Source organism: Adiantum capillus-veneris, chromosome 22 (genome assembly GCF_014529385.1).
Source record: "Adiantum capillus-veneris isolate H3 chromosome 22, ASM1452938v2, whole genome shotgun sequence".
In the NCBI taxonomy this organism is placed as follows: Eukaryota; Viridiplantae; Streptophyta; class Polypodiopsida; order Polypodiales; family Pteridaceae; genus Adiantum; species Adiantum capillus-veneris.
This window is the reverse complement of record NC_140952.1, coordinates 35154976-35168145: the sequence shown is the minus strand read 5'-3', so window position 1 is coordinate 35168145 and position 13170 is coordinate 35154976. Positions and strand designations below refer to the sequence as shown.

At 43.4% G+C, this 13170-nt stretch overlaps 1 protein-coding gene across 1 annotated transcript; it reads left to right on the top strand.

Annotated features, from left to right (window-relative positions):
• Positions 1-3870: 3870 nt before the first annotated feature.
• On the top strand, positions 3871-4689 carry LOC147429150 (uncharacterized). The gene has a single exon (XM_086495309.1). It carries the CDS (start codon positions 4014-4016, stop codon positions 4593-4595), a length of 582 nt encoding a protein of 193 aa, XP_086351435.1. The 5' UTR covers positions 3871-4013; the 3' UTR covers positions 4596-4689.
• Positions 4690-13170: the final 8481 nt, after the last annotated feature.

The following is a 13170-nucleotide window of genomic DNA, read 5'->3' as shown; positions in this document are numbered from 1 at the left end:
CTTATCTGTATCCGCACTTGCTAGACTTGGACTTGTAGTCAAATTTGTGGATGACAGATGTACAGTTCATGATCTCAGTTTTGGTGATGAAATTGTTGCATCTGGCCTTTTGTGCCGTGGGCTGTATAAGCTCACTTTGTATGACAAGTGTGGACAAAATTTTGCAAATGTTGTTGCAAATTCAAGGGCTATTTCAGATGCAAAACTTTGGCATGCACGTTTTGGTCATCTGAATTTTGCTAGTTTGCTGCGTTTGCAGAAATCTGATATGGTTGCTTCTTTGCCGCCTCTTGAAGCACCTGTCAAACATGTTTGTGAAGGTTGTATTATGGGTAAAATGCAGCGTTCTAAGTTTCCAAAGGATGGTTCAGTTAGGGCCACATGCAGGTTGCAGCTTGTGCATAGTGATGTTTGTGGGCCCATGCAAACTCCGTCCTTGGGCAATTACCTGTACTTCGTGACTTTCATTGATGATTAGTCCAGGCATGCACGGGTATTTCCGCTTAAAGCGAAGTCCGAAGTTTTTATGTGCTTCAAACAATTTCTGGCTATGGCTGAAAATGTCTCGAAATATACTATGGGCACCCTCCGTTCCGATCGAGGGGGGGAGTATATGTCTCATGAATTTAATGCATTTCTGGCTAGTCGTGGGATAAAACACCAATGTACAGTGCCTTATACACCTTAGCAAAATGGTGTTGCTGAGAGGAAAAACATGTCACTGACGGAAAAGGCACGATGTATGGTCAAAAGTCAAGCTTTGCCGCATTCATTTTGGCTTGAGGCCATCATGTGTGCCACTTACGTACTTAACAGGTGTCCTACGAAAGCTTTGCAGTCTATTACTCCATATGAAGCATGGCATGATAGAAAGCCTTCTATTGAGCACATGCGTGTTTTTAGTTGTTTGGCATATGCTTTGGTGCCACAAGTGCAACGCAGAAAATTGTATGATAAGGCTGTCAAATGTATTTTTGTTGGTTATAGTGCTGAAAGCAAAGGTTACAGGTTGTATCATCCGCAAACAAAACGTATTCTGGTTTCACGGGATGTAGTGTTTGTGGAAGATTCTGTTCAGCCCTTGTTGTCATGTACTAGAGACAGTAATGTAAGCTCACAGGACATTTATGACACTTTGTTGCCTCTTTTCAGTGGTGGAAATACGAATGTAAGTTCCAATGAGGCAAATGTACAGCCTATGGGGGTTTCTGAAAATGTTTTAGATCAGCCTATTACTGATGCATGTACATGATGTACTTGATGAGGAAAGGGCTGAAAATGAGTAGGCTAGAGGTATGCCAAAATGGCTGGTGCACACTTTGTGTGACAGTAAATTGGATGCACCTTTGTCTAGTCGTACTCGTTCAGGCTCTCGCCATGCATCTTATGCATCAGATTGTTATGCTTTGGATGAGAAAGCTGACACTCATTTGATTAAACAAGGACAGTCCAACAGAAAGCACATTGTATGTAAAGCGTGAGGGTGATGTACTTCTCATTGTGGTTCTTTATGTTGATGATTTGTTGATCACTGGACCAAATGAAAGACATATTACTGAATTTAAGGCTACTTTCAAGATGAAAGATTTGGGGCTGTTGCATCATTACTTGGGTATACAGTTTAAGCAGTGTGATGGTGGTATTGCCTTGTGTCAGAAAAGTTACATAGAGACATTGCTATGTAAGTTTGGACTTGAGGATTGCAAACCTATTGCCACTCCCATGGAAACAGGTTTGAAGTTGAGTCTACATGATGCTGGCGATCCTGCTTATGTCACTCTTTACCAAACTGCTGTTGGCTGCCTCATTTATGTATGCAACACGAGGCCGGATATTCAGTTTGCAGTCTCACAAGTCAACAGATTTATGCATAGCCCAGGGTCTAAGCATTGGCAGGTTGTCAAGAGGATTTTCCGCTACCTTAGTGGCACTTTACATCTTAGCTTGTTTTATCCCAAGGGGGGATCATTGCCGCCAGACTTACATGCTTTTTCAGACTCAGATTGGGTTGGTTGTTTTGACACGCGAGTGTCCACAAGTGGTTTTTGTTTCATGCTTGGTAGTTCATGTATATCATGGTTGAGCAAGAAGCAACCTACTGTGGCCACTTCGAGTTGTGAGGCTGAGTACAAGGCAGTCTTCACAGCTACGGTTGAGTGTGCATGGCTCAGATGCCTTATGGCTGATTTGGGTGTTGGACAGGACATTGCCAACACTATCTGCATTAACAGTCAGAGCGCATTGGCAGTTGCGAGGAACCCAGTTTTTCATGCTAGCACAAAGCACATTGAGGTGCATTACCACTATGTCAGGGAGAGGCTCTCAGCAGGAGAGATCAACTTGGCTTATGTGCCAACACATGACAACCTTGCAGATCTTTTCACAAAGGCATTGTCTCGTGAGAAGCTTGAAGCTTTCCGCAAAGCTTTGGGCTTACTCCCCTTTGTGCACTGATCATGTCCTTAGGGCATGGCACTTCCCTTTACTTATGTGCCAGCTCTCGTTCACCGCATCACTCCAGGGGGGATTTGTTACCATATACATGTGGTAGTGATGTGTGTAAACACATTAGGACCGCCGGGGCATTTTTTCCCTCTTTAGGAGGTTTTTTCCCCCGTGCATTGTACATACGCCCATCACTCTACGGCTATCCATCTTTCCATTGCACACTAAGTAATACACTCTCTATTGTGTGCCTTGAGCTTCCTTCGTCTTCTCCAAGCTGTGTGTGTTTCTCTGCAACCCTAATTCCAACAAAGATAACTGAAGCGAGTAAGGCTTTGGTGTCCGTGCTTCCGCTCAAGATCTCGGCAAATTAAACGAGCACACATGGTCTATTGCAACGGTCAAGTCGTTTGTATTCAGATTTTGATTTCATTAAGTATATCAATTTAAGGTTTCCAAGGTGTCTTTTGTACCATATTCTCTTGTGTGGTGCATCTTTCTCACACCAGTTTCCCACAGCCAGTAGCCCAGTGCTGTCCTGGCTCACCGCTAGCACTTGAACTCCCCGACAACGCAGAGGACACTCAACATTCCTGCACTGACCTGGCTGCCAATGATTGGTTTGCAGAAGTCGTAATTATGTTTGCTACGTTTGCTGAGCTGTTTTTAGTCTATTGGCTCCATGCAAAAAAAAAACGTGATACCGTGCGCTGACCTGGTTGCGTGTGATTGGCTGTAGATTTGATAATTACCTTTGCTGTGTTGTCTTAAATCGAGCGGCTCTATGAAAAGATTGTATGATTTAATGCTCCCTAAGAGATTGTCAGCCCCCCGACCCTAGATTGTGACGGAACAAATTACAGCCTTTAAAAACAATCTAGATGACAAAAAATTAAGGGGAAATTACCAAAATACCCTTCTTATTTGAGGAAATTCCCAAAATACCCCTCAAATTTCAAAAATTCCCAAAATGCCCCTGATATTTTGTCATAAATTCCCAAAATGCCCTTCAAATTTTCCAAAATTCCCAAAATACCCCTGGTTGTGAGACTAAATTTCTTGAAAAATAATTTTTTTTGTAGGTCTTCACAAGAAGAGTGATTGTCTATCGTACAAGATGCTAAAACTACAATTTGAGTTGGTTACGTAGGCTTTGGAGATGAATTGCTTCATTAGTTTTAGACATAATTGCCTTTTTTGCGATCGTAACTGGTGACAAATTACATGCTGAGCACTCAAAAATGGATCTCAAATGTCAAAAACGAATGAAGATTAGAAAATCTTGAACATTCCAACAAAAATAGATACAAGGGTATTTTGGGAATTTTTGAAATTAGAGGGGTATTTTGGGAATTTCCTCAAATTAGAGGGGTATTTTGGTAGTTTTCCCAAAAATTAACGCGAGGAATCGTGTGATTCGTAGAACTCTCCGAGGTAAATTTCCATCTCGAGGCCGCTGTGTTCTCCTTCTTCCCTTCCTTGGAGAGAGAGAGAGAGAGAGAGAGAGAGAGAGAAAGAGAGTCTCAGAACAGGCAGGTTTGCTGACATCAATTCTTTTAAGGGAAGCCATGGAGAATAGGTTGCGTGCCGTGCTGGGCATCCCAGGGCCAGACAAGAGCAGATACACTGGAATACCAGTCACAGGCATAATCGACAGCATGCAGTTCTACCTCCACTATTTCTTGGATACCCCAGCATACAGCTTGTCCAGAATGTGCGATGCCTTCCAGGCTGGTAACTTTATTGCTCTTACAAATGAAGTCCAGTGTTTCTGGGGTCGTGCATGGCCTCAGAAGAAGAAGGAGCTGAAGCGATGGCGTGTGCGCAACATTCCATGCCCTGCAGTCGAGACTGGGGAGCGACGGATCATCATGGCGTGCTTAACAGAACAATTAGCAGATGCTTTCAACGAGCTCATCTCAAGAGGCCTCCCACGCGGTGCTTCATTGTGGGATGAGTTCCCCAAGGGAACCAGCTTTGAGCTTGAGTCGCCTCCAGCATGGTGCAACCTTATCATGAATCCTAAAGGGATCCACATCCACATCAACAACTATAATAAACCTCGCTGGCTGGATAACGACGAGTGCTGTTCTGCCAACTTTCTCAAGCGTGGCATCAGAATAGACAAGCACATCATGTACTTTGCTTAGGTAGGTCCAGACTATTTACAGTTGCTTAATCTGTCCTTTGAACCTTTATGAATCTTTTTGGATAAAATTGTATCGTGGATATCTTTTGTGGAAATGTTGTGTGTTGTTGTTTCGATATAAGTAATTGCTGCATAATTCAGCCCTCGAATTTGAAGGCTGCCCCTAGATGTTCATTTGGAGGGCAACATTTTTGAGCCTTTTTCTTTGTGGTAAATATAAGAGTACCTAGCCTTTTTCTTTGTGTGGATATACAAAGAGGGCATTGCGGAAGGGCATACTAAGTGTACCTAGCCATTCTTTCAAAGGATGAAACTGTGCATGCTTCGCTGAAGAGTCAAATGCCTCTAGAAGGGCATTGCAACCGTCAAATTCTAGGCCTAGCTGGTAATGCGTAAAACATCACTAGAAACTACCTGGTAATCCAATTTCTTTGGCCATTTCCATTTCCATTTCCTTGTTACGATATGAAGGGTTCCATGTTACTTTACAAAAATGTTCATGGGAAATGTCCAGAAAAAGGACATATATAAAACGTTGATATTGGAGACATTTATCCAACGCTACTTATGTGTCATGTGCACTTCTTTCAAGATGCCATGTAAGCATTCTTGTTTATTTCAGCTGAATCAAGATCGAATCTCGCGGAAGAATACGGCACCTATTTGGTAGCTCTGCAAGTGCTAGAAGGTGCCCAGGACATGAACAAATGGGTGGGACAGGCAATGTGGACGTTTTCAATGGTTTTTTTTTAAATCACTTTTTTATAATTTATGGCTGAGATTGAAACACCCCAAATTTATAGAAAGGGTGTTAGGGGCCCATTGTTCATTATTTAGAAGTAAGGATTTGCCAAGCCGACCAAGGGCAAGAGGGCGCCCACAGTTAGGGCAAAGTATTCCATTAGTCCGCAATCTTGATTATCTAAATCAACATACAACAAGAACACACCGTGGAGACAACAAGTTAAGTTTATGCATGCATTTATCGCTTAGATCTACATTGGATAAAAGACAAGCCTTTGTAATTACTCACGCATTGGTGCTAGGTAGAATTAGGTTTGCATAGTTTATTTCTTCTCTTTTTGTTTCTATACATGCTACTTGCATGAATCTTAAGTCTAGTGTTAGTCGCATTAGTAAGCATGCTTCCATCTAGTAGCCTTGCACATCGGTATTGCATCATGCAACAAACCCAATTAACTACTCTTTTGTTGTCATAATTTTTTCTATTTGCTATGTTTCCTTAGTGCTAGGCTTTGTTATGGATGAGTCTGTCCTGTTGCTCCGGAGTTTATGATAGAAATTTAGCATGTAGACCTTTGTATATACTATAAAGGTATGCTCTTTGGCTGGAGTATATGGAAAGCGTTAACAAGATTAGAAGGACACCTCGATTGGAACCACCTTAGCCACTGTGACCGAAACAATTGCCGCAAAGTCAGAAATTGAATCCAAATCATTCTCTGAATCCTTGTTCCTCACAAGAAGTTCGTCTTTCGCCTTGGAGGATTTGTCCTCCTTCCTGGGCGAGTTAGGTGGTGGTGTGCTTCTTGCGAGCATCTAGCAAGGTCATCATGGTAGGACAAAGCAGGTAGAGGTCATGTCTGATCCTGGACTGATTGGATTGGTGGGAAGGAGGAGTGCTAATTGCAACTGATACTTCATGAAATCTGGTAGGTATATTGGTACTATGAATGTGCACTATCCAAAGTTCGGTGTAGCAGAACTTATTGGTTGAGATGTGTCTTCAGCTTATTGTCGTGATTACGAGAAAGGGTATAGTGGGTGAAGCTCCTTCTTCAACTCAAATTCTATATCTACTTTCTATCCTTCCCAGATTTCTTTGCTGATCATGGTGGTCTACAATTTGGGGATTTAAGTTGATGGACTCTCTCTCCTAGCTATTCGCGGCGCTGGTGTCACAAACTGGTGATGTGGCAGGCCCCCGGATACACACACACCTCGCTGACGTGGCAGTAGCCCGGAAAAAACGCCGACAGGCTAATGTGGCTGATGACGTGGCAGTCCATACGATTTTCTGCAAATTATGTGGCCAGCTTTTGGGCATAATGCTTTTGAGTTTGAGATTTTGGGGCTCTGCTTTTGGGCATCCCTTGTAAGAATATGTCTGTGGGCCCTCATTACTCAGAGCATCTGGACGCAGAGTTTGAGTGTAAGTTCCCGCAGACTCCCTTGTACTTTGCACACAGATTAATATAAAAAGAAATATTGAAAGGGGCGCCAGTCTTTGAGGCCAATACCTCTTGGCACGGAACTATGCCGGACCGTCGCCTTTTGTGAACCGTTTTAAAGTGAATCTGTGCTTTTTCGCGGTAGAATCTAGACTTGGGGTGTCCAAGATTGTTACAGTGGTATCAGGGCGTCACTGATGTCTCTTTTACTGGGAAATCCAATCCTTTTTCGTGACTTTTATGGATTCCAACAAGAATTATTCGACTTCTTCTGCATCTGCTAATGTGGGAGGTCACGAAGAAGATTTTGATGATTTAACAGAGGAAGAGTACGGGCCACCTTGGCCTACTCAGTACGAAATTCAAGTGATGGAACGTTGACAGTAGGTTGACGAGTGCACAAAGCAGACGATTAAATTTGCGAAGGTTCAAGGATCCTCAGTTTGCAAAATTTTTGTCTCAACAATCCATCGCAGAAGCGCACACTCGGTGGCAAAAAGCCACAGAACCACCCATCAAACCAGCAATCAAGAAACCTCTTGCTTTGAGGATGTTTACAGAGCAAGAATTATAGGAGGTGGTAGAAGGGGAGTGACTACCCTGGTTATTTGGGCTGTCAATCTTCTTTTGCATCTGCAAGAAAGCAGAAGAAGCGTGTACGATTTGAAGGACTACCCAGTTCTTCTTCTTCTTCTTCTTCTTCTTCTGACAGTTCTTCTAGCTCTTCTGACTCGAGCGAGGAGGACACAAAAGGCAAAAAGAGAAGCGAAAAGCAAAGCTTCGAAAAGGGCAAGAAAATTCAAAGAAACTCAGATTTTGTCTAGTTTCTGACAGTCCTTATAACCGGCCTATACAACGTAGAGGGCGGTACTATTTCAATTACCTGTTAACTTTACACAGAGCACTGAGAAGGGAAGAGAACACAGTTGCGTCCAGCGACTAGAATGTCACTGCGCACACGAGACCGACACCCTGTAGGCCCCAAAGATTGGTGCCCCTTTCGGTATTTCTTTATTCAAATTAAGGTAGACGATCCGACCACTTAGCACAAGCTTTCACAAAGCTGTCCAAACCTGGCGAGGGCTGAAAACGCAAGTTTTCGACCGGATTTCGACAGCATAACGGCGCAAAACCCCTGTAGGTCAAAAACACCTGTCTAGGACAGATTCCCTCGATATCTGGAAGCTTTTTGGTGAGCTGTCACAGAAATTCAGCGAGCTGTAATTCTCTGTTTTTCACTGCCGGGAGCCCAAAAGCCTGTACATGCATCCCAAGGCTCTCACGAGGCTCCCCCGATGTTCCCTTGCAGTTTAGGTGCGAAACCCTAAACCTGCAGAAAAACACAGCAGGCTGTAATTCCCTGTTTCGGATCGTTTTTAGTGGAGCGAACACGCCTACGCGTGTCCCAAGGGCTCCTGCACGCAATGGGACAGTTCCTCTGTGAATTGGACGAGTTTTCACGCGAGAAAACTCTCCAAACTCGCAATCTTTCGTGATGGAATTGTGCGTGCCTGTGGGGGATTAGCAATTAGCTAATCCGGTTCCTGTTCAGAAGGCTCTTGCCTTGGCAAACACGCATAAACCCCCAGAACTGTACGTAGGTCAAATGAGAAGCCCACTAGTGGGGCATAACATACTGTACGTAGGGGAGAAAGAGTGCAGTATGTAGCGTGCGGGGCATCACTCCCGTCACCATAGTGTGCATAGAGGACAAGGTAAGCATTCCATAGCTTCTCTACCAGCTACAATCCACCTGAGGCTGAAAATGGCGCTACCTTTGTTGATATGCAGCTCGTTTTTGCCTCCCAGAGTGGCAGAATCGCTCACAGGCTGACACGTCGCCCAGTTTCCGAGTTTGGGCTTTCCCTGCTAAAAATATCTCAACTGGTGCGTCAGTTGACTTGGCAGCAGAGCAATAAAATGTTCCCCTTGTCATTCCAGAGGTAATGACGCGAATACATTTTCCGGTCAAAAATAGCAGTTTTTTAAATTTTAGGAGATGCTTCCATGGCGTCCCTATCGGTCTCCTGACCATCATTGAAGACTACCATTTGACCAACATCTACAATGTGGGTTAATTTACTGGCCCCTTTCAACTTATAAAGTTTCAGTGACTTGACGAGTGGCCCAAATTCCAGTTTGGCGCACACGAGCTTCCATACTCATCAGAATTCAGTGCTAACTTCAGTGCTAACTGGCCCGGGCAGTCCCTGTCTGACCGACCTAGATCCCCGATGTGAGAAACCCATTTGGCTGCAGCCGTTTCACACTGGCCATGCAATGTCCACTTGCACCTTTTCAAGGGTTTTGGGACAAACAAGTAAAAATAAAATAAATATATCTAATACTTATTTACGGAAGGCAACAGGAAAATACACCTCCTGGTGACACACCCCACCCTTGAAATACTGCAAGCGACCTTGCTTGCATGCCAATAATACATGCAGATATCTCTTGATATCACATATATTCTATGATGGGAAATCCAAGATATACATGCTTCCGGAGACGATTAAACAATCCCACCAACCTGGCTACGACACATATATCAAGCATAGAAGTCTTCTAGTGTACTCTTGAGCACAAACTTCTCTAGCTAAATTCTGTATGGAAAGATCAGTAGATACAATTGCTTAACTACTCTCTTGAGCATCATGAACCATGCTCTTGCCTTGCTCCAAAAAGGCTGCATCAAGTCACTGTGGGTTCCATTTGAAAGGCTTCAAGATACAATTGCAATAGCTGAGGTGAATCAAGCAATTCAGACTCTTCCATCCATTTGGCATCTAATGATGGATAGTTCTTGAATTTCACCAAATAGCGTCTTGCAACCTTTCCTCTAACCTTTCTTTCGTTATGTGCCAATATTTGTTCAAGAACAAGGATTTCATCCAATTCTTCCACTTCGGGTTGTTCCTCATCAAGCATATTCTCTGGCACATCACCAACAAAGGGCCTTAGAAGGCTGACATGAAAAGCATTGTGTATTTTCCAGCCTTCTGGTAGCTTTAACCTGTAAGCTACATCGCTGATCTTTTTTGAAATCTGAAAAGCACCATAATATCGCATACTGAGCTTAGGAAACAAGCGTTCCTTGCCTTTCCTTTTCCTTAACCTGGCCTTTTCAAAGCGCAAAAGTACCCAATCACCAAGTGAAAATACAAGTTCACAACGGTGACGATCAGCAGCTTTCTTTTGCTTAGCCTGAGTCTTCTCAAGAGCAATCTTTATCTTCCTGTATGTTTCATCCATATCTTGCACATACTTGTCTGCCTCAAATATCTTGTCCTTAGTCTGCAAAATGGGTGGGACTTTCTTTCCTCCTTCCACTATCTCAAATGGTGCCTTACCTGTTGACGTATGCACAGTGTTATTGTAAGCATATTCAACCAATGGGAGATGGTGTTTCCAAGTTGCCTTATGTTCTGAGACATAACATTTGAGTAGGTCCAAGACAGTAGAATTTGCCTCTTCCGACTGTCCATCAGTTTGCGGATGAAACGAAGAAGAGAACTTGAGCGTAGTGCCCATGTTCTCAAACAACGCCTTCGAGAAAAGACTCGTCATACGTGGATCCCTGTCACTGACAATTGACTGAGGCATCCCATGATATTTAAAGATATTGCTCATGAATATCTTGACCATGTGTTCGGGCTTTATCTTCTTCCTAACAGGAATGAAATGGGCCTGCTTACTGAACCTACAAATGATAGTCCAAATCCCATCATTTCCTGTTTGCGTCCTTGGAAGATCAAAGATAAAGTCCATTGCTATACTTTCCCATGGCCTATCAGGGATCGGCAATGGCTGCAACAATCCCGGTTGCTTTTGTCTGTCAAATTTGACTTTTTGGCATACTAAGCATGATCTTACAAATGTGTCAACATCTTGACGCAAAGCTGGCCAATAGAAGAATGCCTCAACCCCTTTCACTGTCGCATCAATTCCACGATGCCCAGCATAAGGTGGAGCATGACTTTCCATCAAAATCTTTGGCCGTAACTGTTTAGTAACGTATAACTTTCCATGCATCATGAGAAAGTCATTCTTAAGCATATAGTGCTCATGATGTTGCCCATCAATAAGCTGGTCATAGATCCTTGCAAAATCTGAATCTTCAGCATATTGTGTCTTCATTTCGTCTAGTTCACAATGGTACGGAATTGACACTGCTGAAATTTGGGGCTTTCGTGACAACGCATCAGCCACCACGTTCTTTTTCCCTTGCACATGCACAATCTGAAAATGGAACATTGACAAGATGTTTGCCGATCGCATGTGTTTCTCAGACAACTTCGTCTGTGTGAGAAAATATCGTAAGGTTTGATGATCCGTTTGGACAACAAAATCAGCCCCCAGCAGATAGTGTTTCCAACTAGTGAGAGCATGAATTACTGCCAGCAATTCTTTCTCATAGACTTGCAAGTTCCTTTCAGTCTTCAAAAGAATTCTGCTCTCATATGCGACTACTCGGCCATTCTGCATTAAAACTGCACCAAGACTATGGCCACACGAATCACATTGAACCACAAAAGGTTTAGAAAGATCTGGCAAAATAATTACCGGATCTGAAGTCAGCTTCTCTTTCAAGTGTTTGAACGCTAAAATTTCCTTGGCTGTCCACTTGAAAGTAACTCCTTTTCCTTGCAGTGCATGGAGTGGAGAAGCAATCTCAGCAAAATTTCGGATGAACCTCCTGTAATAGGAACATAAGCCTAGAAAGCTTCGAATGTCATGTACGGACTTCAAGTCTGGCCATGATCTAATTGCTTCCACTTTAGCGGGATCCATGCGTACCCCATCCTTTGAAACAATGTGCCCAAGGAAGTGAATCTCTTGCAAAAAGAACTCACTTTTCTTCGCATTAATGAGTAGCCTATTCTTGCGTAGCTCATTGAAAACTGCGGTCAAGTGATCCCTATGCTCCTCTTCAGACTTTGAGTAGACAATCATGTCATCAAAGAAGGTACCCACGAAGTTTCTATGTGGTCTAAAAATTCTGTCCATCATTCTATTAAATATGGCAAGAGCATTTGTGAGACCAAATGGCATGACAAGAAACTCATAGAGACCAAATGTTGTCCCGAACGCAGTCTTATGGACATCTTCTGGTCTAATGCGTATCTGATGATACCCGCTCTTTTAGGTCTATTCTTGTAAACAATGACGCTCCCTCAAGCCGATCAAGAATGTCATCTATCCTCGGTATGGGGAACCTGTTCTTGATGGTATTCTTATTCAAGGCGCGATAGTCAATGCACATGCGCCATGAACCATCCTTCTTCTGCACTAAGAGTACAGGCGAACAAAAAGGGGATGAACTGGGCTGAATCAGCCCCTTCTCTAAAAGCTCGTTGACCTGACCCATAATCTCTTTCTGCTGGGCTGCACTAACCCTGTATGGTGGTCTATTCGGTGGACTAGAACCTGGCACAAGATCTATAGTATGATCCTCAGGTCTCTCAGGAGGTAACTCCCCTGGCAAAGAGTCCGAAAAACAATCACCGAAACCACTCAAAAAAGTTGACCTGTCTTTATCTAAGGTAGACAAATTAGATACAACTTGAGGTACTTCTTTTGCAAAGATCAAGTACGCAGAAAGATGATTCTTTATTACAGATGAAATAGCAGAAGCAGAAACAACTGGAACAGACTCGCCTTTAAGCTTTACATCAAGGACATGAGTCTTTCCTCTATGTACAAGGGTAATCTTTTTGTTGTAAGTATCCACCATAGCATGCAACCTGTAACACCATGGGATACCCAATAACACATCATAGCCCTCAAGCGGCATAATATGAAATTCTTCCGCATCCACATAGCTCTGAATGTGGAGACGAAGCTTTCCCAGAATGGGAGTAACAGGCTCTGAATGTCTTGGGCATGCCAAACCTGCTTCGCCTGTCATACCCATCTCCTCTGCACGAATGCCCAACTTTGATGCCAATTCTGATGATATGAAATTTGCACGGGCTCCTGGATCAAAGAAAACCAGCATTGTCTGGTCCCTAACTTTGCCCCAAGCTCTGCACAGCTCCGTGGCATCTGTGTTTGGCTGATCTCCAACCAAATCTGGAACAAGTCCTGCACTCGGCTTTGGCTTCTTCCCTTTATGGTCTGACTTGTCATCCTTATCCTGTGACTTCTTCTGTGGGCACTCATTTGCAAAGTGTCCTTCCTGTTCACAAATGTAGCATTTCTTGGCCTCCCTAAGAGCTTTCCTTTCTTGAAAAGTTTTGCCAGAAAAATGCCTTTTTTGTCCTTGTCCTCGTTCCGAAGAAGATTTAGACTGCTTCTTGGACGTATCAGCTTCTTCAGTGGAGGGCTTCTTTGTGGGAGACTCAGAAGGCTTTGCTGCAACATTGCCCTTGGCTGAAAACTGTT

What these genes read in the sequence shown, in the direction of transcription:
- LOC147429150 (XM_086495309.1), top strand. Translation starts at nt 4,014, where the DNA reads ATGGAGAATAGGTTGCGTGCCGTGCTGGGCATCCCAGGGCCAGACAAG.